The 26126-nt window shown below is 40.2% G+C and overlaps 2 protein-coding genes across 3 annotated transcripts in view; both read left to right on the top strand.

Annotated features, from left to right (window-relative positions):
- The window catches only part of LOC5568570 (transcriptional regulator ATRX homolog), a 52278-nt gene extending 51843 nt beyond the window's left edge, over positions 1-435 (top strand). The window contains exon 17 of one of the 2 annotated variants that reach the window (XR_002501264.1): positions 21-69. The gene's annotated coding sequence lies outside the window, so the exon portion shown is untranslated. Of the gene's footprint in view, positions 1-20 lie in introns of both variants that reach the window. The other variant, XM_021849732.1, reaches the window with a different exon arrangement.
- Positions 349-26126, top strand: LOC5568572 (putative sodium-coupled neutral amino acid transporter 10). The gene is made up of 5 exons (XM_001652352.2): positions 349-435; positions 17912-18294; positions 18362-18882; positions 24274-25102; positions 25156-26126. Exons 2-5 carry the CDS (start codon positions 18208-18210, stop codon positions 26089-26091), a joined length of 2373 nt encoding a protein of 790 aa, XP_001652402.1. The 5' UTR covers positions 349-435; positions 17912-18207; the 3' UTR covers positions 26092-26126.

The raw sequence follows: 26126 nt of genomic DNA, 5'->3' as shown, positions 1-26126 counted from the left end.
AGTAACTATCCACCATTTAGATGTACGTGGCAGTAGCTGAAGAGCTGAAAGCAGTGACAGGTGCTTAGCTTTACAGAGAGCTACAGAGTAATAGCAACGAAAGAAGACAATAATCGAATTCACCGTGAATATGGAAATGTATCGTGTTCATAGATAGTGACGATCAAGCTGCAGAGACCTACCGAAGAATAGGTTTTTCGGCAAAACTAATTAGGCTGATGCACGCAGCGCTGGATGGCTCAAAATCGAGAATAGCAGACAAAGAGGTTGTCATTTTCATAAGTATGAGAAAGCATGAATAGCCTTGCCAAACAACTCCATGACGAAGTAAATGGTTTCAGGAACACACAAGGGCGCGACGGTGTTTGCAGTTGTTCAAGATCTTGTTTACCTTGGAGGAATGAAAAGGAAAGCATCTTGAAGCGCGAATATAAGGTGATGGAAATGTGGAAGCAGCTCTACTGTAACTGCTTGAACGACATGAAAGACGCGGAAACTAACCTGTGTTCGCATTGGAGTTAAGCATGCTATCCATCAGCTCAAGAACAATAAGACAGCTGGGAAGTTTGGTATCGGAGTCGAGTTCATCAAGATAAACTTTTTTCTAGGATCGTCCTTCTGCACAGATGCCACCAAGCTTCTTAAGCTATCAGTACACTACGCCAAATATTTGGCTTAGAGATACAGATGTTTGACACTCCAAAGTGTAATATAACGTGGGAGATTGGGTTCTTAACTGTTAATTAGTTAATTATGACCGAGACTGTGATACGGTATTGGAAACGTAGTCAAACGCGCGTCTGTTCGGGTGTGCAGTCAGTAGATAAACTGTTTCTTTTATTGATACGAATCCACTGCTGTACCAGACAGCCAGTGGTGTAGCTAGGGTGGATGCTACAGTTCTCCCCCTTTTAGTTTTTAAACATATTTACAATGAATACGCAGCAAAACCTGACTGCCGCTCTACTGACTGTCGGCAAAACTCGACTGCCGAAAACTTCAAACAAAACTACGGCGATTCACTGCCGTCTAAACAATTTGATCGGTAAAAACTACCAAAACTACAGAACACGGCAAAACATGACTGCCGATAAACTAATTCACTTTTGAATGCCTCCATGGCATATAAACAAACACAACAGTTCAATAGTACTCGTAATCGAAATCCTTCTTCAGACGCTTAGGTCGCTTAGAACGCCTGACACTCTCCTGTCGATTCTTCGATGGTGACGACTGGCACACAGCTCGATGCGACGGACCAGTCTGCGGCTCGACCTGCTCAGCCGGCAAACTCGACGATCTTCGTAGATCCTCCTCCACGTGTGACGCACTTCGACGGCGCGGAACACCAACCTCCGCCTCAGGACTACGACTTGCAACCCCGTTTCGACCGCCCCCGTCACTGTAGATGAATGAATCCGAAGGAAAACCGTAAAAGTCCTCTTCGTCGTCGTCGCTAAACCTATCGTCATCGTCATCGTCCTCTCTAGTACGTTTTCTGCGTTGGTTCCTCTCGCTCCTCCCCAAGAACAAACCTCGGCGCTTTGGGGTGCCAACCAGCTTGAGCTGGTTTCGGTGAGCGGAGTAGATTCTCCCTCCAACGGAAACCTGAAAAACATTTGATGAGATACGTCTGAGAAATTTGGCTTCTAACCATCGTCTAATATCCGTAGGTCTGAAATTTTTATAATAAACAGTATCTCCAGGACGCAGCTTGTCGATCCAGTCATGTTTCTTACGACTAGGACTATATACAACACGCTTATCCACTTCCTTGGGCTTCGTCGAATGATGTTTAAAACTATTCTTTGGATGGATTAAATCCAACAGCGTCTTAGGCTTAAAACTAAACAATCTTTCGGACGGAAACGAATGTCCATCTTCCAAACAAGTATTCCGGTAACCAAACAAGAAGTACGAAACCATGTCTTCAGTACTCAAACCAATCATATCCGGATCCAACAGAAACTTCTTTAAACCTTCCTTCACTACTCTGACCATGCGCTCCGCTTGACCGTTGCTCGATGGGTTGTACGGTGGACTCTTCATCACCTTCACTCCATGTTTCTCGAAGAAAACGATGAACTCTTTCGAGCTAAACGGTGGTCCGCCATCAGTAACAACTACGTCAGGTAACCCAAACCTAGCGAAAACGCTCATAAACTTTGAAATGACTTTCCTGGCATCTGTTCCAAACTTCATATACTCAACTTCAATCCATTTTGAAAAACTGTCCACAATGACCAGGAAAACCTTCTTGTCGAAGTAGAAGAAGTCTGCATGAATACGTGTAAACGGTTTTGTTGTAGGAATCCAACTGGAATTCGAAACTGGCTTTGAAACTGCATTCATCTGGCAACACACACTACATGATTTGACGAAACTTTCAATGTCACTGTTCATGCCATACCAGTAAACTGTCCTTCTTGCCATCTGCTTGATTTTGGTAATTCCTGAGTGATTCCGATGCAACAACTTCATCAACTGCTTTTGCAAACTAGCAGGAATAAACACACGATCCTGGTACAATAAACAACCATCGACCAGTTCGAGATCTTGATGTTGTGCATAAACGTCCAACAAACAACGTTCCAACTTTTTTGGCCAACCATGCCTCATGTATGAAACAACTCTTTGGATAAACTCGTCTTGTTCTGACTCTTTTGCAATTAAAACATGGTCCAAAGGAAACTCATCGTAAACATTCAAACTTTTGATAAACTCCTGTTGCAACGAAACTGGCACTTCAACTGGTAAAGGAAACCTTGAGCAAAAATCTGCATTGCCCATTTTTGATGACGGTCTGTAAACAATGTCGAAATCGTAGATGTTTAGTTCCATTACATATCTCTGCAGACGCGTCACAAACAACGAATTTTTGCCTTCCTTGCCAAATATGCCTATCAACGGCTTATGGTCGGTATACACAGTAAACTTCTGTCCAAACAAAAACTTATGAAACTTTTTGATAGTGCTTACAACGGCCAACGCTTCCAAGTGTAAAATTGGGTAGGATTTTTGTGCTTTAGTTAAACTGAAGGAGGTAAAACTAATGGGCCTCTCTTCTCCATTGATTTCATGAGCTATCACGCCACCTAACCCATAACTGCTAGCATCTGTCACAACAACGACAGGCTTTTTTGGATCGAAAAACACTAAAAGTTTTGAAGACAACAACGATTGCTTACTTTGATCAAACACACGACGACACTCATCGGTCCAGACAAACTTAACGTCTTTTTTGAGTAAACGATACAAACAGCTTAAACATGAGGATAAATTAGGGATAAACTTACCGTAGTAATTTATCAAACCCAAAAATGCCTTGAGCTCGGTGACGTTGTTCGGAACCTCTGCTCTACGAATCGTCTCGACCTTCTCTGGACACGGCAACAAACCTTTATCAGTCAACACATGACCCAGAAATGGCAAACTTGTCACAAACCACTTGCATTTTTGCAAACTAACTTTAATGTTGGCATTAGAAAGTCGCTCCAAAACCAAATAAAGCTTTCTCAAACAGTCCTCATAATTCTCACCCGCTATTAAAACATCGTCTAAGTAGCAATAAACACCATCAATGCCTTTCAAAACTTGATCCATTACACGTTGAAAAATAGCAGCACTTGAAGAAGCACCTTGTGGCAAACGATTATACGAAAACAAACCTTTGATCGTATTAATTGTCATGATTTTCCTTGACTTTTTAGACAACAACAACTGTGTATACGCTCCGGTCAGATCTAGGGAACAAAACACTTTAGCACCAGCTAGTGAAGCAAACATATCTTGTGCTAACGGCAACGGATAGGTATTCGGGATGATCACCTTGTTGATCGAAACCTTGCAGTCGATCACCATCCTGATTCCGCCGTCTTTCTTCACTACAACGATCACCGGCGATGCCCACTCACTCGCATCTATCGGTGTTATGACGCCATCTTTTTCCAAACTTTCCAAATGTTCAACAACTTTGTCCTTTAAACGCAATGGAACGTCATATGCACGCTTAAAAACCGGTGCTGCACCTTTCTTCAACACTAGATCTGCCTCAAAACCTTTTATAGGAGTAAACAAAGACTTATCAAAAACATTGGCAAACTTACTTTGAATATCGTTCACGACATGCTCCTCTGAAGTCGGCAACGACAGCTGGTTCAGGTTTGTACCACTGCCAAACGCATTCCTCCATTCAGGGAAAAAGATATCCAGCCAATCACGTCCAAGCAACGGTGTAAACGAACTTCCGCAGCGCAAAACAACCAGTTTAACGGATTTCCGTCTTCCGTTCAACTCAACTTGCACTGGAATCTGTCCTTCGACCACCAAACGACTTCCGTTGATCACCGCTAACTTCCTTGTACACTTCTGCAACGGTATATCGCCGAATTCTCCCTCGTACGTCTCCTTGCTGACGACAGAAACTGCAGCTCCACAGTCTATCTCCATTTCGACACGGATACCTTCGATCAAAACGGATCGAAAACACGGTTCATTGATTTTTCCGATGGAAGAGATCAACAAACACTCCATATCCTCGTCATCCGAGACAGATCTGTTTAACCGACGACGCAAACTTTTCTGGTACTCCGTCATCTTCGGCTTTGCTGCTGGAGAATCGACAAACTTCACGGATTTCTTCTCTTTGCTCTTCAAGTCGTAGCAGAAGCGACGCGTGTGACCATCTCTGCCACAGAAATTGCAGCGAAACTTCCGTGATCGTGATGAAAAACGATTTCTACGGTTAAACGAAACTGATCGGCTACGGCTCCTGTACCGATTACTTGGTCCACGACTCCTACCACGGGATCTCGCACGTGAAACTGTTGGTTCTTGCCTCTTACCAAGCCTGTTCAACACACTCACTCGACCGGGTTCACGAGAAACTAGCTTTCGGTTCGCTCCAGCTAGCTCCCTGTTGATGATGATCTTCTCCGCTTTCGCAAGTGTCAAAGCTTCCTCATCAAACAAACGCTGTTGCACATCCGGATCGCGAATGCCACACACAAGCTTGTCGCGGATTGCGATGTCCTTAAACTCGCCAAACTCACACAACTCCGCTTGCAGCTTCACAGCTAGAATGAAATCCTCCGCACTTTCAGTAGGGCCTTGAACTCGTTGATAAAACTTAAAACGTTGGATCATGTCGCTTTCAGTCTTGTCGTATCGCTTCTTCAACGAATCGGTGATCTCCTTGAACGACACCGTCTTTAAATCCTTCCCAGGAAACAGAAGCTTCAACTCGCTGTACACCTCCTTTCCGCATGCCGCCAGAAACGATGCTTTCTGTTCATTCGCATCCGCCATCTTGTTGTCGATGAACACCCATTCCATCTGCTCCAAGTACTGGCTAAACGGAATCGTGCCGGGTACATACGGCTCGATATGATTCACCAACGGCATACTGACAGCGATGAAAAACGACGAAAAACTGAAAACGATTCGACAAACTATTACACGAAATTCAACTACAAATTTCTTTCAGTGTAACAATCGAATAAACTTGATCAAAAGAAACAGTTGACTAAACAAACGCAAAAATTAAAAACTTTTTTGCAAAACTTTTTTTGTCCAATTTTGAAACAATTTGTCCCACAGTGCAAAACATAAACTGGTACTGTGTCAAACTAAACACTTTTCAACTTTTTCGAAACGATCGTATGCAACATGCAACGACAAACTTTATCAACGAAACGTGAAACACACAAACAAACCAAACAATTTTGTTGCTCAACACTAGCATAAACTTCAGTTGCTATCAAACATGAGCATAAACAAGTGCAACAATCTCTCGCTACAAACCAATTTCTCGCGATACAAACTTTGTTGCAAACAAACTTTGGCGCAACACACTACAATGTTGGCGAAACAAACTCCTCGTACGTGACAAACACTTCGGCTGTGATTGATTTACTTTTTATTATGGTTACACAAAGCCGGATCACAGTACGGGAAAACAAAATGAAACGCAAATTCTTTGCTTGCTAGGCAGAAGAAAATGGCTCATTAAACTCACTTTTAACACACAAACGGCATGCAAATAAAACACTTTTTCTCTGTTTATTTCCACTTTACGAGAAAAACTTACGGTTTTTGCAGCAAACCTGTGTTAAGTGAAACCAAACCAACTTCAACTGCAGTGTAGGTACTGCCAGTATAGTGCAGCGCAAACTGTTGCTTTCCCTCCGTCGGCAGCAAAACAGCCCAACGGGATGAATGGCTCGCTCGTAGCAAACAAACTTCTCCCAGGTGAAAATCGCCAAAATATCACTGGGAAACCGGAAAACTTTCACTGATGTGCACTTCCTGGGACGCGAAAACAAATCTCCACCTCGTCGCCACTGTAATATAACGTGGGAGATTGGGTTCTTAACTGTTAATTAGTTAATTATGACCGAGACTGTGATACGGTATTGGAAACGTAGTCAAACGCGCGTCTGTTCGGGTGTGCAGTCAGTAGATAAACTGTTTCTTTTATTGATACGAATCCACTGCTGTACCAGACAGCCAGTGGTGTAGCTAGGGTGGATGCTACACAAAGATTTGGTTAGAGTTGACATACACTCCCGTGCATAAGTTTAGGTTCACCCCCTAAAAAACATGCAAAAGTGCTCAGTCCATATCTCTGTGATTACACGTCCAATTGAAACTCTCTAAGCCGCATTCGAAAGGCAAAGAGTTATTCTTACTTCGTATGTATTTTTCCAAAAACATTCTTTGAACTTTGTATACTAAATTTTTACTTAAAGTTGTGACGTTTTTCAAAAAACACACTGAAAAAACATAGCTAATTTCCTCAGCATTGGATCGACCAAAATTTTAAAACAAGGTGTCACTAGAATCGTAATCTTATATTCTTTGAAGAGCACTCATGAAATTTTTGTGGAAAAATCTGAAAACTATTCAAAATCAATGAAACAGTCAGTCAAGTCATCGTGCAAAAGTTTGGGTTCACCTGAACTTACTTAAATCTGTGAAATCTCAAACCAATCATGTACGCGCCATTATTTGCACTCAAAAAAGCTTTAAACTATTAACCCGTATAGGCCTGTGTGAAAACAAAAATGCTAAAATCCTCACCGCTCAGCGAATTCTTAATGGATTGAAATGATTTTTTGTCAGTATACTGGCACATATATCTAGTTTCTAGAAGTGGACAGAGGAACGCGGAAATATTCTTGAGGCCGGAGTTATTCCGGTGGATCACTGGGTCAGGTCGGGTGAGAAGGGTACTGTGCGTTTGTGCCCCTGAAGGTAGGAAAATTTCAAGTCACAGATCATTTCCGGAATCGGCTATAATGTGGCTACTACATGACGGAATTTCAGGAAAATTGCATGAGTGTAAAACTTTTGAGAAACGATTTAATTTTGATAACTATGAGTTATGCATTTGATTAATCCTACAAATGATCATTCTCGGGTCCCGGGACGCCTCAAACTTATGATAAAGTGGCCAATCTGTATCTGAACATCTGTGCCAAGCTTATGTGAACGCATTTTAGTGCACAATTATGTTTGATTTCTACTTTTCGAGAGTTGAAACGGTTTAGTATCCAACAAATCTACAGCCGATTATTTTGGGCGTTACGTCTGAATGGCCACATCCGTTATATTTTAAACGGTGCAAAACTCTTCATTTATAATGTTGAATATCAGATCTTAATGATTTATGCAAATAAAAATGATTGTCATTGCAAATGAATGAAGGTAACTTGGCATGTCCCAAAAAATAGCCCTTTTTTACCCGACTTGACCCAGTGACCCACCGGAATAACTCCGGCCACAGGAATATTTCCGAGTACCTCTGGCCACTTCCAGAAACTAGATATGTGGGCCAAAATATCATTTAAATCAGGTAAGAATTCGCTGAGCGGTGAGAGTTTTAGTATTTTTGCTTTCACTCAGGCCTATATGGGTTAAAATCGGTTAGTTAAAATCGGTAAAAAATAGCAGAGGTATTGACAAAAATGATGTGCGTGTGGCTAAGGTGAACCCAAACTTTTGCACGATTTGCATCATACTGAGGGGGGTGAACCCAAACTTTTGCACGATGACTTGACTGACTGTTTCATTGATTTTGAATACTTTCCAGATTTTTCCGCCAAAATTTCGTGGGGTCTCTTCAAAGAATATAAGATTACGATTCTAATGACACATTGATTTAAAATTTTGATCGACCCAATGCTGAGGAAATTAGATACGATTTTTCAGTGTGTTTTTTAAAAAATGTAACAAATTTATTTAAAAATTTAGTATACAAAATTCAAAAAATGTTTTTGGAAAAGTAAGAATGACTCTTTGCCTTTCGAATGCGGCTAAAAGAGTTTCAATTGGACGTGTAATCAGAGAGATATGGACAGAACACTTTTATATGTTTTTGAGGGGGTGAACCCAAACTTTTGCATGGGAGTGTAGATGTTTGTCTGTTGATGCCTGTTGTACCTGGCCAAATATTTTCACATTTGGCAAAGCGTGTACTGACAGCTATTCAGCAAGACCTATTTAAGCAATTTTATCGGACAGTCGTTTGATTTCAATTTTGGCTTGGCTTCGTTCAATAATAGGGTAAATTACGAGTACCCTGGCCGAATTGGGTGCATGGTAGTTAAAATTATAAGGAAAATTAATTGTTTTTCTGGGGGACGGACCTGGTGTAGTGGTTAGAACACATGCCTCTCACGCCGAGGACCTGGGATCGAATCCCATCCCCGAGATAGTCACTAAAAATTTCAGTGACGACTTCCTTCGGAAGTGAAGTAAAGTCGTTGGTCCCGAGATGAACTAGCCCAGGGCTAAAAATCTCGTTAATAAAGAAAGAAAAAAAAATGTTTTTCTTATGTTTTGAATCAATTTGGACGTGTAAATGAATGTAGCTCTATCATGGGAATGTGATCTACTCAATACGAAAGGTTTCATCCTGATTGGCTATGTAAAACGGTGTATAATCCACTATGACTACAATTGGCGTATGGCCAAAACCGGTGCTTCTACCCTAAATGATTTGGTTGGTACATGGCTGAGAATGGCGTACCATCGGTACCTCGCGAACTTTAAGGAATAAAACAGCCCCCTCAATGCGGTCCTTAGCCTCCTGCCCAGCAACTCCTATCCCTACCTCCTCGTGGTACTGGCCGGGATACGAGCTACCTAAGGGAAGCCACTTTAAGGTAACCAACGCCGGTGGGAACTTTGGTCGTCAAGAAAGGGGAGCTTGCTTCTGCAAACTTGGAGCGTCTGTACTCCATGTTAGGAGCGGCTCACAACAGCGTCTGTTCTACATGTCAGGGGCGGCTGATCGTTTCCCGAGTGTGTCACAGAAGGATTCTAAGCTAATCTGTGTACCACAGAGAAACAGACGTAACACTTAGAACAAATCGCTATCAAAATCATAGTCGCGAGAACATGTACGCTAGACTGATGCAAATTTAGAAATTTTTGCTCTTCTATGCTTAAACGGTGTCAATTATGATAAAAATCATTCTCCCAAAATTTGAAGTGATTTGGAAGAAATTTGGTTGTGCACACGTCATTTGAAGTTTATATGGAAATTACTATGTAAAAGGAAAAACTTTTGTGTTCAGTCCTCTAACTGCTCGAAATAATAATCTATGGAAAAGTGAACAAACTCCTCTCATGTGAAATCTTCCCAGCTACAAGTTTGTCGAAGATCACATTTTGATGGGATGTAAGGATAATTTGTTATTTTTTTTTAACAAAGTCTAAACCATGCTGAGATGATCATTCACTTGCTTTCAGAGCAACACTGCTTTTTTGCTGTAGAACATAGTAGCCTGGATTACTTTGATTACCCACCAGGAGCACCACCAAAGACACATTAAAGACCTCCATGTCCCTTGCAGTTGCCCAAAATTTTATGGCTCATAAGGTAATCTAGAATGCCGTTTCAAAGTGTACTGCGATCTGTCAAACTTGAGTACCTTTTGCACTACCGAGGGACCAAATGCAGTACTAGAAGTGGTACCCAATCTGAGCCCGAGTGGTATGGACCTGGCACCACTGTTGCCTGCCGGGCAGTTGGTTCAGCATACAAAATGCATACCCAGTTTATGATAATGAATAGCAATTTATCCTGACGTTCAATCAAAATGTGGTCTTCGGCAAAGTTGTTGCTGGAAGGATAGAGGGCTATTGGCGTTTTCCATAGTAATCTCCATATAAACTTCAAATGGCCTGTGCGCAGCCAAATTTCTTCCGATTCATTTCAAACTTTGGGAGGATGCTTTTTATTTATTTTAGGGGAGCCAAAATTTACAAATTTGCATCACTCTAATGTACACTCAGAAACACGGGTAGTCACAGAATGACTAAATTTTAGTATTTTATGACTATTTTCTATCTGCCTCCCTTTCATTCTGTAGGAAATTTTATTCCTTTTTGTCAATTCGTCTAGGTTGAAGCATCGCTAAGCTTCAACCCAGGCGAAATGACAGTTAGTGTAGAAATTCACAGCAGAATGAAAGTCGAGTCTAGTACACGACCCTGAAGACGCCCTTACAGTTGAGGTCGAAATACGCGTATCTGTCAAAGGATACAAACTCTAGTGGAATTAAATGGTATACTACTAAATTCGGTTTGTTCATCTACTTATAGGTATTCTACTAAACAGCTCGAAGATTTATTACCAATAACACATGTTTACTCAATTTTCTAATGTTTTCCGTTGGTTTGAGCCCAAAAAACATTTTATTAGATTTTGTCACACCCCTTGGCTTAAACTCAAATTTTGGGTATATTTTGGTTTCCGTGTCTCTTCCGAAATGTCAGATAGGAATAACCCCAGTATTAAAACTAAAACCCCTGTGGAGTTTTTGTCGACTAAGCGAACGTCAAACATGATCTTAAGTGTCAAGGTTCATTTATGGACCCAATTTTTAAATTGAAGTTTAAACACGATATAGCCGTTATTTGAGCGGGAAAAATTTCTAAAGTAGATACAGTAAGATGCTTTTTCGTGTTATTGAATAAAAACAAGATTTCATAAAAATTTTAGGACCCAATTCAATAGTTCCGAAACATCGGAATCTACTAAAATTATGGTAAGTTATGACCATTATTTCCTACAGTTTTGAACCAAATTAGTATTTTTTTATGATTGCAGTTAACTCCTACATCGAACACTGGAGGTGACTCAGCGGAAAGAAATTGAGCTGATGAGTCCACCTCGTCGCTTGCGGTGTGGAGCAATTTCACCATCAGCATCTTTAAGTCTAGGGGAAGGGGTGAACATCTTAAGGAAATCATCTTGTTTCTAATACAAAAACGAGGAATTTGAATGGTTCTATAGCATAGCATTAAAAATAGGGAGGTTATCTAAAGTAGCGACACGAATTCAGACTAAAATAGCTAAATTTTTACATATTTTTATCGCTAGCAAAAAACGAAGCAAATGCCCATTTTACCTGCACTATGTGGGTAAAATGAACAGCTATTGGTGATAAAATGAACATCATGCAAAATACGTGAGCAAAACAAATATTTTTGAAAATTTTCGTTGCATTTCAGAAAATATATCCATAGATGATTGTAATCCATTCAAAAAGAAATTTCAAGATATCAGATTTGACATCATATCATAGCGATATTCATCTCACTAAAAAACCTCAAGCCATCCGAGCTAAAACTTGTCAGCTCGTATTTTCAAACATGGTTTTCTAAAATCCCAACTTTCGTTTATTATTCACTTCAATTGACCTCCGTATCAACTCGAACACTTCGATTTATGCTCTAAATCATCCGAGCGTGATAAAAATTCATTGAAGTTTGTTTTTTTTTTTTTCTCGGAAAAAGGCAATGTGTTCATTTTACCACCCCTGTTCATTTTGCCACCACTTCCCGTATGATTTCACTCAATAATTAAAGATTAGAAGCGGCGCAGATACATATAGTTGTGGAACAGTGCAACGGTTACCACTTCATCCACACCTCGTTTGTTACCATACCTGTGTTATTGCATCTACTTTGATCCAGGCGAGGTGCAAGAGAGAAGAAAACGAACATTACTAAAGTGACTGCTAACGCGATCGGTTGAATTTATTGTTGTCTCGCGAATAAATAAGTTGAAAGTGATTTCTCGCGTGTGTCTTTCTTTTCCACAACTGGTCCGAATCCGTACGCTGATATTCCGCTTCGTTGCCCTGACTCTACCGTCGTTTCCGTCAGGTTATGGGCCCAGCGGGATCGGATAGAAATCTGGTGAAAAGTGATTGATCCAGAGCGACGCCATTGCTGAGTGTCGATTACCGCCGAGTGCGAAGTGTGGAGAAGAACATTCGCGAAAGACGTGAGACTGCCATTTTGTTTTGCTACCGCGTGTGAGTGAAAATTGTTTGCGATCATGGCCGATGCGAAGTTCTCAATTCCAAAACTCAATGGAACAAATTGGGCGACATGGAAGATACGAGTCGAAAGTTTGTTATGTCGGGAAGATTTGTGGAGTGTTGTAGTGGATGATACCCCGGCGGAAGCGACTCGTACCGCGGAGTGGAAAACGAGTGATCGAAAAGCAAAAGCAACGATTATTCTTCTGCTGGAGGATAGCCAACTCCCCTTAGTGAAAAATTCTGTGCTTGCTCGCGACGTCAGAGCTGCCAGATGATTTGATAGAAAATCTGTATTATCCAGGTTAGAAAACCTGTGTCCCATACAAAAAAATCTGTGTCCATACAAAAATTGTTGAAAGAAAACCTGTGTTTCATACAAATTGAATCTGTGTCAGAATAAAAAAATCTGTGTAATACAGATAAATCTGTATATGTGGCAGCCCTGCGCGACGTGTACCTGGCGCTGAAAAGTTATCATCAAAAGTCGTCCCGTTCAGTGCGCGTTTCGCTTTTGAAAAAGCTTTGCTCGACAAATTTGTCGGAAGGATGCGACGCCGAAATGCATCTAGTGGAAATCGATGATCTTTTTGATCGTCTCGACGCCGCCGGTACAGTGCTCGACGCCGATACGAAAATTTGTTTGCTTTTGCGTAGTCTGCCGCCGTCGTACGATGGACTAGTTACCGCTCTCGATAGTCGCGCCGGAGATGATGTTACGATCGATGTTGTGAAATCAAAAATTGTCGATGAATACCATCGGCGGCTTGAGCGCGAAGGTGTTTCAGTGAAATCGGAAAAGGCGATGCGCTCCGCCGAATACAAATCGGGTAGTGGTTCGAGTGCTGCGAAGGAGACCCGGATTTGCCATCATTGCAAAAAGCCGGGGCATCTCCGAAGAAATTGCCGGTTGCTGAAGAAAGAAGAAGGAAGTGTCTTTAAGAAGGAGAAGAACGAAAAAGTGAAAACGGCGCAAAATGACAACAGAGGAATTGCGTTCGTAGTGTCCGGGGAAAAGTGTCAATCTTGGATCATAGACAGTGGTGCCAGCGCACACATGACGAACAATAAGTCTTTTCTCCCCTCCCTGAATGAATTTGCCGGTGGTTGGATAACCATGGCTGATGGGAACAAAACTCAGATCCTTGGGGAAGGTAGTGGTGTTGTTCATGGCATTGACGGTAACAGTGAAGTGATCAAGATTGACATGGACAATGTGAAATATGTGCCGGGATTATCGACCAGCCTAATCTCTGTGGAGAGGCTGACAGCGAAGAACCTCAAAGTGCATTTTGATAAAGAGGGTTGCCAAATTGTGAAAGCTGGTATTATCGTGGCGACGCACAGTGCTTCGAACGTATGGCACTTGGGGACAAAAGTCAGAACTGGATGTTTTATGCGGTTTTGCCCTACGAAGTTGAGGAGAAAGTCGTTATACATGGCATGAATGACACATATTACATCAGTAATGGCATAAGTGGCTTATACGCCACGTTTTACATTTGACACCATAGAACAGTGCTCGATTTTGAATATATGTTCAAAATAAAAACGCATGAAAAAGTACTTGAGTCGTTTGCATAAACGATGTATGTGGTATGCGTAAATGTAAAAGTGTCTCAATAACCAAATTTTTATAAACATATTAAAGCACGGATTATTCCAACGACTAAAATCAAACCCAATAAAAAAGGTTATATAAAATTTATTTTTATTAGCAATACAATTCATTTACCAGCTATTAATCATCCAAAAACATATCAATCGAATCATTATCTTCTTTTCTACAAAGAAAGTTGAAATGTCGTGGGTTTCTGTTTCATGATTATTAGAAACAGTTTGATACATAGGCTACGAACGCGAGCTCTTCAGGTTCATTATTGTTGATAATATATATATAGGTTTTTCAAGAACATTCATTGAACGGTATGGAAGGCCTTCCCATGCCAGCCTTTACAGCCGAATTGGATAACTCTGCATTGTCAATTTTCTGTTTGCGCGGAAGCAATACTGGCTTTGCTAATCAGTCGGAGTTTTGCTTCACAAAAATATCGTATGGTCTTCTATATTTAGCCCATTTTTGGTGTATTTTACAGCAATAAAATTTGCTAAACGTATTTAGCTTGTTTTCAAATATCTGGGGGAGAGAATCAGTGCTATAACAACCGTACATGAATTCCACAACATGATTTTTTCGAATACGTGGATTGGCAGAATACCATTGCTTGAAACAATCTTTATTGATGATTGTGGCAGCATAACCTAAAAATCATAAAATGACATACAATCGGCAAACATATGCAGCTGGAATCACTTTCAGAATTTGAAAAATACTTCAAATATTATTTTAAAGTGGATTTCAAAAAGGTACTTTGAGGTACTTTTTTGTATGGGCTAGAAGAAGATAGGAGTTTTAATTTTCTTCTGTATTAAAGAGTTTATTGTTCAGAAGCATCTTTTTCTACAATTTTTAAAATATATCACATAAAATTAAACGGAATGACTCCTACTTACTAGTTTCAACACGATCCTTAACGGCTTTCACTTTGAAAATGTGATTAGTATGAGAATAAAGCGAATTAAAAAGGGATTTGATTGACACAAAAACAATGAATTATATATAACGATGAAACAACTTGTCAACACGTGGTGTTTTGGTTTGTTTTGATAAGCGCACGAACTTTCTAGTATCTGTATTACACGCTCAAAACATATGTCAACATCATGGCCTACTTGATTATTTCGAATATGAAAGTTGATTTTTTGACTTTTGTCCAAGGGACGAAGCACTGTGCGACGGGTTTCCGCCATGGTGGTCTGTACCATCTTCGACTGTCCGAGTCATCGTTACAAGCATTATCGGGGCAGCATAAAGAAAACTGCCAACACCAGTGGCACCGGCGCCTAGGCCACCGCGATTGGGCGGCTGCAGAGCGGATCGGTAAGGAACAGCTTGCGACCGGAATGCAGGTGAGTGACTGTGGGTTAAAATTGATCTGTGAATGTTGCTTGGAAGGGAAAGCCTCGAGAGCCCCGTTTCCGGAAGTAACTGAACGGAAGTCGGTCCGTGTACTCGATATCGTACATACGGACCTTTGCGGCCCCATGAAAACGGTCACTCCGAGTGGAAATAGATACGTGATGCACATTATCGACGATTACAGTAGGTTTACTGTCGCGTACCTACTACGGCACAAGTCAGAAGCTACCGATAACATTATTGGGTTGAGACGAATTTCGGACGTAAGCCTAAGATAGTGCGGTCCGACGGTGGGGGTGAATTCGATAATAAGCGTCTCCGTAACTTCTACAAAGAAGAAGGTATAACTCCCCAATACACCACAGCGTATTCCCCTCAATCTAACGGCGTTGCCGAATGAAAGAACAGGTCTATTACGGAAATGGCAACGTGCATGCTCCTTGATTCCGGCCTGCCGAAGCAATACTGGGGTGAAGCTGTTCTCACCGCAACGTATCTCCACACTCAAGATAAAGATCTCATTTGATTCATGTGCCAACCTACATGGATTTTTGCAATGGGGGTTTGCACATGGAGAGTATGTGCGAAGTCAATACACTATCGCCAAAGTTGCTTTTCATTGAAAGCATGATTAACTCAAATGTAATCAATGGACCTAACACATACATTTCATGTTTCACTTTTATCGAATGCATTTAAGATACACATTGTTTGAAGGGATGATTTTCTCCATGGGTCAGAGATATTCTGAAAAAAATCACAACTAACTTCCAAACTTTTAAAAAGTTGGAAGTCGTTAGTGATTCCGATGAAATAATATATTAAATGTTGTGGTACTGGGAAAGATAGCTGTACAGCCGATACAATCAGGTAGACAATCGTAATCAGGTGATGATTATCTACCTGGTTGTATCGTTTCATGTAGCATTGTTGCTGGCTACCTTTTCCGGTACCACAACACTTTCTTCGATTATGATCCTCTATGTTCTCCATTTTTACCTCATATACATTCTATTGTATCTAAGGACCCTCCAGGTAATCACAACTCCAGAGCGAAACTGCGAAAAACTTTCCCTAGCCTCCATTTTTGTTTACACAATGTGCTTTGGAACGGTATAAAGCTTGCACATACGTTAAATGTGACTCAAATGAAATATAAGGGCGACACTAATATAAGGTATTCGCTAATGATATACTGCTTATTTGATACAAATGGAAATAATGAAATAGCTAAATCGAACCAGGTATGTGCAACTGCACCTGTATTCCAGGGAGCTGATTTCTTGAGTGTATAAACTGTTGATGAATGAAATGAAATATTCGATTCAAAATGTGGCTGTATCACCTGTATCCTATAAATAATTACGTCTATTTAAATCGTTCAATTTATTCGAATTGAAAAAAATACTTGAAAAATAGGGTGGCTTCTATAAACATACTTCAATAACTTTAAATGGAATGACATCTAGGATCGATTGAAACGCTTCGTAAAAGCTACGTGAAAATCTATGTAGCTGTTACGTGAAACTCCGATGGAACGGATTGAGTTCGAGAGTTCATGCGTTCATTTTGTGTTACTTCTGATCCACGTAAGTGCTACGTGAAAAGTAGTATGGAAAAAATCCACGTATGTTTTCACGTAGCAATGACATGTGGATTATTTTGAGTGTACAGAAATATTGTTGTAATGACTCAGAATATATTGCTGTGTGCGTTTGAAACGCAAATATCAAATGCGGGAACACCAAACGCGGTAAGATTTTCCACAAGAAATGCGATGTCAAAGTTTGGTTTTTCTATCTAGGTCAGCGGTGATTTAGATAATCGTTGCTAGGAGTCCTTTGATTGGTTTGTGTTACCGCATTTGGAGGATATTTAGTCAAGATTTGCACCTCAAATGCAAACAGCAATATTTGATATCAAAGTTGTTTTCTCTGCGTGAATAAACACTCAGAAACACACACGCAGCGAACTGGACTATCGAATTTCATAAATTTTGCCTTATGAAAGGTGGAACGATTATTGCAATACGAACGCTTTATGTATTGTTTTAGCATCACTCCATATCAATGCGTCGATTGGCGCGTGGTGTACGCTCGGGCCTATCGATCGCAAGGTTCTTGGTTCGATTCCAGGGTTGCCGCGTAAACGTTTTTTTTTTTTTTTTTTTCAAATTCTGGTTTTATAAGGCAAATTTATGAATTTCAACCCGATTTCTTGTGGCGAATTTTCATAAGGGGTTCCTATGTTTATCGATAGTCCATTTGCCTGAGTGCAGGTAGTCACAGAATGACTAAATTTTAGTAATTTATGACTTTTCTATCAGCCTCTCTTTTACCCTGCAGGGAATTTTATTCCTATTTGTCAATTCGCCTGGGTTGAAGCATCGCTAAGCTTCAACCCAGTCGAAATGATAGTTAGTGTAAAAAATCACAGCGGAATGGGAGAGAGGCAAATAGAAAATAGTCATTAATGCATAAACTTTAATAATTCTGTGACTATCTTATTTCTGAGTGAACCTTGTTGAAATTTATGAGCGTGTTAAAACGAATGACGTTTAACCAAAATAGACTCTCTTCGCATGTCACGCTAGAAAACATTGCGCGGCGAACGACCGACAAACATCAAGACAACAACTCCGAAGAAGTACAAAAGCAAAACAAACATTCCACGAAGACCGACCGAATCGAAAAGAATACGTGTTGCTTCTCTCAGCTGAGTTCTTACCGCGAGGACACGCAAAGTTCCGTTTGTTCCCTAACCCGGTGGTCACACAGTATACGGATACATCACTGGCCAAATGTGATTTTTTACGCTTAGGATCTGCTGTTTTGTGTTTTGTTTCCTACGTGTTTAGTTTAGGATTGGAAGGTGAAAGCGGCACAAATCATGGAACGCAATTCCGTCCAAACGGTGACGTTGATGAACAGTATCATCGGCGTCGGGATCCTCTCGATGCCGTTCTGCTTCCAGAAGGTGAGTAACCTATCAGAACTCCATTGTAACTGGGAACTATGTAGTAACAGCCGTATTTCTCTTGCAGTGTGGAGTTGTGCTGTCGTTAGTGCTGCTTCTGCTGAGTACCTACATCACCAAGTTAGTTTGTAGCTATATGATCAAATCGGCGATCATCGCCCGGAGGAAGACCTTCGAACAGATTGCGTTCTACGCGTTTGGGTCCTGCGGGAAGCTGTTGGTGGAACTGTGCGTTGTGGGATACCTTTTGGGCACGTGTATCGCGTACTTTGTGGTGGTGGGAGATTTGGGACCCCAGATTGCGGCCAAGATGCTCGCGATCAACGAAAGTAGCACCCTCAGGACATGGGTGATGATTGTGGTGACGGCGGTTTGTATTATTCCGTTGGGATTGCTGCGAAACGTGGACAGTCTCTCGACGGTTTGTACCGCCTCGTTGGGTTTCTACGTTTGCCTGATCCTGAAGGTGATGGCCGAGTCCAGCGAACAGATCAGTAAAGCGGGATGGTTTGATCGGCTGGACATGTGGAAGACGGAAGGCATTTTGCAGTGTTTGCCCATCATAAGCATGGCGCTGTCTTGTCAGATGTAAGTATACAATTTTGAGATAAGGATAGGCAAGATGGGTCACCTACGAAAAGGATGCTTATAACTCTCCATATACAATTTGTTTAACTTTTTTCTATATTGAGCCAAAAATACTTTCCCATAAATTATGACTTATAAACCAGTCAAATTATGGTTTCATTGAACACTTAACCATTTCAAACATGATGTCATAAGTTGCATAAGTGAGATCACCTAAGGTAGTAGAGTGAATTTCATGGAGTTTGTTGGAGATTCATAACATGATTGAGTAGTGTGTGGTCTTCCGATTCCATGGCATGCTCTTGCAGGGCGAGCGACGGAATGAAGACCAATCGTTTTCGGTCCGCGTGGCGCGAGTGCGAAAAGAGATTCGCGTTTCTCAGTTAGTATGTATGCTTCAAATAAAGCAGAAAATTGTGGCTGCTCAATCAAGGATGAAGGATCAATTGGTGAGCTCGTTTCATGCTTTTTTTAATCTATAAAATATGTATGACCGCACATTTAATCGTTACAACGGTGGGACATTAATATGATTATTCAACAAACAATGAGTGGTTCGTCACTGTAAGTGTCGGCATAAACTCTAATTCATTTTTTTATATACTAGTGGTCCCGGCAAACTTCGTCTTGCCATCAAGTAGGCTGTTTGAAAACGTCAAGAAATCCCCCATACAAAATGACACCTTAGTCTTTCCCCGTTTCCCGATTGTTTCGGAGACTTTTCCGAACTTTTTACTCACACGAACACGTCGCATCCCTTGTGGAGTGCAATAGTGAAAAACTCACGTCAATCCGTTGACCCGTTCTCAAGCCATTTCGTGACATACAAACACCACTCCATTTTTATTTATATAGATAGATAGATAAAATCCCTTGCTTTTAACCTTTATTTTTATAAAAAAAACAGAACTGTCTACTACCTGGAAAAACCTGGAAAACCTGGAATTATCAGGGAATTTTATTCAACCTGGAAAAAACCTGGAATTCTCAGGGAATTTCGGCTATACTCAGAGAATTATTTTGAAGCAGTAGTGCATGGTAGAATTATGTAGAAAATGTCGTTTCTGTGGCACAAAATCTTTTCAATCAAAATTTTTTCGGTTGTGCCGCAATCAAATCGCTAGTTGACATGTTCGATCCTTTTAACGATTTTTGTTTGTTCAGCATAAAACATGTTTAGACAAGTAAGCGAAACTTAGATTACCAAGTTGGGAAAGGCAAGTAAAGTTCCAGTTGGGTGTCGCATGAAAGTTGTCATGAGCATATAAAATATAGATGTAAGCATTCCAAATTTTCTTTCAAATTCTTCTGGAATACTTCCTGGAATGCTATCAGCGATTTTTCTATGATGCCTAGGAGAATTTCTTCAGAACTTTATTCAGAAAATTCTAGAGCACACGCTTCTACAAACGTTTATTCTACAGTAACCTGTAGTAATTTCCCTAAAAAATTCTAATGATTATCCCAAGATTTCGCAAGATACGTTTCTACCGATATTTTCACCGATTTCTCTTTTTGTTACTTCTAGAAGATTTCCCACAGATCCTTCAGGTTCTGTTTTTTATTCCAGACTTTAAAAAAAATGTTTCGACGTTTTCACAAGAAACTACAATAAGTCCTGAGATTTTTTATTTATTTTAGGCATTTTCATTTGGATTCTTTCCTTAAATTCATCCACGATTACTCTCAGGAATTGCTTCAAAAATCATTCAGGCATTGTTCGATAAAGTCTATATAAACTTTTCCAAGAAATCGTTAAATTTGACCTGGGATTTCTCCTCCAGAACTTTCTCACGGCATTTCTCCAACATATCATCAAAATATTATTGCTGTTGTTCAAAGATTACTCTGAAAAAATCAATTAAAATTTCCAAATCTCCATGGTTGAAAACTATATTCAAGATTCCACATCAGTTCAGGGATTCAGTCCGAATAGCATCAAAGAATTTCTTCAAAACGTCTGGTAAAACGTTACCCAGAAATTGTATTTGAACAAATAGAACTCATTCAAGTTTCAACAGAGGTTATTCTAGGATTTTCTTTCGAAATTCCTCGTGAATATTTTTAACAGATTTCCCCAAAACAATCTGAAAAGTTTTCTTAACATTTCTCTGGAGATATATCATACAGGAATGATTGATTTAGTATTTAAAAAAATAAAAGGTTTTCCTGAAGGAGTTTCGAATTATTGAAGGTGTTCTAATCGGAAATGTTGGAGGAAGTCCTAGGGAAATCAATGCAATATTTTTTTGGCGAATTTGATGCTTTATTGAAAAATGTCTGAAACGATCTTTGTATGAAATCTCCGAAGCATTTTCTGTAAAAAATTCCAGATTAAATTTTCTAAGGTATTTAAAACGATTTTTTTGTAAGAATTACTTAGAAAGTTCGTGAAAAATCTCAAAACAAGCTCCTGAAGAGATGTTCGAAATAATATATCTTATAAATGATAATCTTATAAAAACATCTGTTCAACTTAGGAATCCAACTCTCGTGTCGTGGTTCCTGTTAGGTTTCTTTTTGTATTCATAATTCATGTGATACCTCGTTTTGCTGATAGGTAATTGTTGCTTTTTCCAAGGTCTCTAAACTTCTTATTTTCAAGACCATAAGTCGCTACCAGCTCTGAGTTTTCCAAGATATCAATCAGTAAAAAATACAAAACTTTGTCCAGAGAAATACCCGGACGTACCCGGAACGCTGTTGTTCATAAATCTTAATTTCATTTTAAAAGAAAGGCTATTTTTTCCTTAAGATCGAATGGACAGTTTTTCGTATCTAACGGCATTTTCAGATCATTTGATCATTTCATTGAAATTAAGGAAAAATCACCAATATTTTCACGCTTTTTTCTATGCTGCTTAAAAATTTAGAAAAAAAAGATAGTTTTTAGAAGATAAAAACACTTTCAAATTTATCGTTACATTTATTTTTCAAAGATACCATCTTTGAAAATATATTTTTGCTATTCTATTGATTAAAAGTAGGCTAATAAGCTACTTTTAATCAATGAAATGACCAACATAACGGCCTACTTTTCCTAACAATAGAAACAGACTAAAAAGTGTTACTTTTCAGCACTGTTTTGGGTGCTGAAAAGTAACACTTTTCAGTACTGTTTTTGAGAATTGCGAACTTAATATTCTGAATGGCTTATACAGCCATTCTTTGAATTGCTGTGTATTTCTCTGTATTTCTCAATCACTATAGCTACTTTCTCTATATCCATTATTGGAAGATCCGAATACGATCCTCGTGTGCGATTCTGATTCGGTATTGGGTCGTCTAGCAGACGTCGATGAGGCAATAGAGTCATTTTGATTACTCGCAAAAAATCCGGTGTGTGCACATGAATAGTGATGTATTGTTAGTTTGATCAATCGTTAGACAACGCATTTCGCCGAAAACGGATTTTTCTCGGTATCCATGCACGATACCCTACTTCAAAAGCAGGGCGCATTAGAGCGCATCCGGATGCGAATCGAATGCACTACTTCCGAAGTTAGGTATCCCGCATAGATTCTGAGAGAAAGCAAACTTCGGTGGGAAAACGATTCTAAATTTTCTCCGCGCCGACAATATAATTTGATATAATAGTGCATGCAGCATCTTACCTGATCTGTCCTTGAATATCGTCGATTCTTGAACATTCACACGCTTATATCAATAAAGCATGAAAATTTGTAACAGTCATGTATCGCAGCCTACCTGATTGAAAAATTACGACGCATGAATGTCCACGTGGGTTCTCTTGAAATATGTGTGTGATCCTAGATAAAATCAGATTTAACGGATTTTTTTCGTAATAGCAGACAATATTGTATGCAACTCGTTGCAAAACTCGATTTTTTCAGCACTCTTCGTATTTATCCAACTCGGCGAGTCTCGTATGTACGCCTCGTGCATCATCATTTTGCAACTTGTTGCATAAATAACTATTTCTAAATTATATATTTTTTTTATTAACTATACATCAATCATTTATGTATTTTGGAAATTTTTTTAACCTGGAATTATTTTTCAAGATCTGGAAATATCAGGGAATTTCATGTCTGTAAACGAGTAGACACCCTGAAAAAGCTTTGAATGGTTCGGTCTGTTTGTCTGTGCTAGAAGTATAGACTTGCAAAACGTTCATTTTATTCAAAGCACTTTGAATGGTTCGCCACTGTAAGTGTCGGCATAAAAATATTATGTGATGGTCCAGCCAATCGATTTATTTTTTCAATTTGGGTAAAATATTGTTACACATGCTTTCGTTCTAACAGCTGTAGGAATGTTGCTTTAAGCTATTTGTTCAACAAACTTTGAATGGTTCGTCACTTCAAGTAACGACATTATCTACTCCTATTTGGAAATTTTCCATGTCAATTGAATATATTATAATCCTAAGCATGTTAACAAATAATCGTTTATCATGGTCTAATCGCTTATCAAAGTGAATCCTGTGACCCAACGATCCTCCCCATTAACAATCATCCCTCCCAGTAACCTTTGTGGAGATGCAGAGGAAAACACGGTCTCCAAATAGCAAAGGTTACACACTAACATTCCTTCCCTCAATCCCACCTGACTGCAAGGACGTGGCCGGCGCCGTTATTGACCATGTATAAATAGAGGCACTGAATTATGCACACTGAAGAAGATTATGGCCAATCCCAGCCGAACTTCTAGTTGATTCTTTGTGCATTTTCACTGACTTCGGTCAATCACGGAATAGCAACCATTGATATGTGTAGTCAGTCTAAGCTAAGCTAGCTAAGCTAAGATTCATAACATGATTTATGTAGTAAAATTTTCCACCAAAATCAAAAGTCAAACTTATAAATTTTTACAATAATTATTGCAGCGTTAAATCATAATTATGATAAAGGTGAATCAAAAGTCATAAAGTTTGGTTTGCGAATGTAATGTGTAGGATAAGTATATCAACGATTTTTCACAACGGTGCTTTACAAGAACGGAACACGTTTTAGGAAGGGCCTTCCTTAGCCGAGTGGTTAGAGTCCGCGGCTACAAAGCAAAGCCATGCTAAAGGTTTCTGGGTTCGATTTTCGGTCGGTCCAGGATCTTTTCGTAATGGAAATTTCCTTGACTTCCCTGGAATACAGTATACGCATCAGTTAATAACTGTGGAAGTGCTCATTGATCACTAAGCTGAGAAGCAGGCTCTGTCCTAGTGAGGACGTAATGCCAAGAAGAAGAGGGTTCACAAGAATGAAACATAAAAACCAATACGCAGCCCTCAATCAGCTGTATGTTAATCATCTGATTAAATAATTCCAGTCGCCAAAAAACTATAAATAGTGCTTAAAAATGGCACTAACCCATCTTGCCCCTTCTTACCCTACAATGATTTGTGAACGATTTCTAAGAAAGTTTATCTTTTAGGCAACTGTTCGAGGTGTACGCCACAATGCCAACCACATCCCTGGACAAAATGAGCCGAGTGATCCAGAAATCCACTAGCCTGTGCGCTTGCATCTATGGCCTAATTGGATTCTTCGGATACGTAGCCTTCAATGGGCATCAATTTTCCGGCAACATCTTGGTAAACTTCTCGCCTTCCTACGTGTCCGATATCATCAAGATCGGGTTCGTGCTGTCAGTGGCATTCAGCTTTCCCTTGGCGATCTTCCCGTGCCGAGTCAGCTTATACTCGTTGCTGTACAAGAAAACCCACTCCGATGCCCATATGTACATTCCAGAATCGAAATTCCGTCCGCTGACAGTGGCCATTGTGTGCACAGCTCTGGTGCTTGGCTGGATGGTGCCCTCTATTGAGGTCGTCATCGGGTTGGTGGGCTCTACGATTGGGGTCGCTGTCTGTATAATCATTCCAGCCGCTTGTTACATGCACATCTGTAAAACGAACATCTCCGAGAAACAGCTGGCTCAGGTGATGATCGTTTTCGGCTTTTTTATCATGATCCTTGGCACCTATGCCAATTTGGAGGCAATGAATCGAGTTCCTGAGAAAAAATACGAGACTGGCGTAAAAGAAGATGTCGTTCTTGCACCAGTGGTCAATGTCGAGAAACCAGAAGAAAGCTTAGATAAAAAGTTTGAGGAATTGCGACCAAAGCTACCGGTCTTACCGGAGGCGCAAAAAGAGGTTCCTGTTGTAACAGAGAACATTGCTCCAAAAATTGAAGAACCAGTCACAGTAAAACCTGTTAAGGTTGAAGAACCGATCTTTAACAAAGACAAAGAGGATAAGGTACGTTGATAATTATCTTCAACCTTTACCTAAATTAATTGTTTTTATTTCAGTCTGTCGTTTCTCCTGATCCTCAAGAACCAGATAATCAGAAAGATAAGAAGGATGAAATAATCGATCAAGATGCTATCCTCAAAGAGGAGAAAGAAATCGCCGTCGAGGAGAAAGAACAAATCCAGAAAGAGATTATTGAGCTTCAGAGCGCCAAGAAAGAGCTGGAAGCTCAAGTAGAGAACATCAAGGAGCAGCTCGTAAAAAAGAATGAGGAAACTCAACAATTGGTGCTCAAAAAGTTCGACGAGATTGTCGAGAAAATTGACCAGAAGGTTTCCAAAGAGAAAGATGAACCCAAACCAGAACCTGCTAAAGAATCTTCTCCCGATCTCCAGAAAGATCCCATTGTTCGACTGCTCACCGAGCAGGGAAAACTGAATGCCAAAGCAAACGAAACTACCAAGTCGGAACCGGCAAAGCCGGAAGCCCCATTGAACGACGATCATGCATCGGAGATGAAACTGTCTGTCGACGAAGTCGCCAACAACGAAACCGCTAACGAGACGGAACCGCCTCCAGCGGAAATCCACCCCGAAAAAGAAGAAAAGAGTGAACCTCTCCCACCGCTGCCAGTAGAGCAGAAGAAGGAACCGGAATCATCAAAGTCAGTTGAGCCAGAGGAGCCAAAACCCGCCAAATCCGACGATGCCGCGAAAGAAAGTGACGATGCTGGCTCAAAGAGGGATCTACTTTCGGTGCGTAACAAACGGAACACAGGCAAAGTGCAGCAATCCGACGAGGTAAGTCGCACTGGGGATGATGCCAACTGTAGAAAGGTCAATGAACGGTTAACAATGCCAGTGGCATTGGGTGATAAAGTGGTGAGTGTTGATCATGATCTGATCGGACAGCCCGATTTGGGCTTGGTTAAGGATAAAATAGTAAACATGATAAGGAGGGATGTGCTGCTCGATGATGGGAAGCTGTTCAAGTAATAAATGTACCTAACTATTTATTTCTATGTAATGAA

Source organism: Aedes aegypti, chromosome 3 (genome assembly GCF_002204515.2).
Source record: "Aedes aegypti strain LVP_AGWG chromosome 3, AaegL5.0 Primary Assembly, whole genome shotgun sequence".
In the NCBI taxonomy this organism is placed as follows: Eukaryota; Metazoa; Arthropoda; class Insecta; order Diptera; family Culicidae; genus Aedes; species Aedes aegypti.
This window is presented reverse-complemented; position numbering and strand designations above follow the sequence as displayed.

What these genes read in the sequence shown, in the direction of transcription:
- LOC5568572 (XM_001652352.2), top strand. Translation starts at nt 18,208, where the DNA reads ATGGAACGCAATTCCGTCCAAACGGTGACGTTGATGAACAGTATCATC. An exon ending in TGCCGTTCTGCTTCCAGAAG is followed by an intron (nt 18,295 to 18,361) that starts GTGAGTAACCTA and finishes TTTCTCTTGCAG; the next exon opens with TGTGGAGTTGTGCTGTCGTT. An exon ending in ACAAAGACAAAGAGGATAAG is followed by an intron (nt 25,103 to 25,155) that starts GTACGTTGATAA and finishes TTTTTATTTCAG; the next exon opens with TCTGTCGTTTCTCCTGATCC.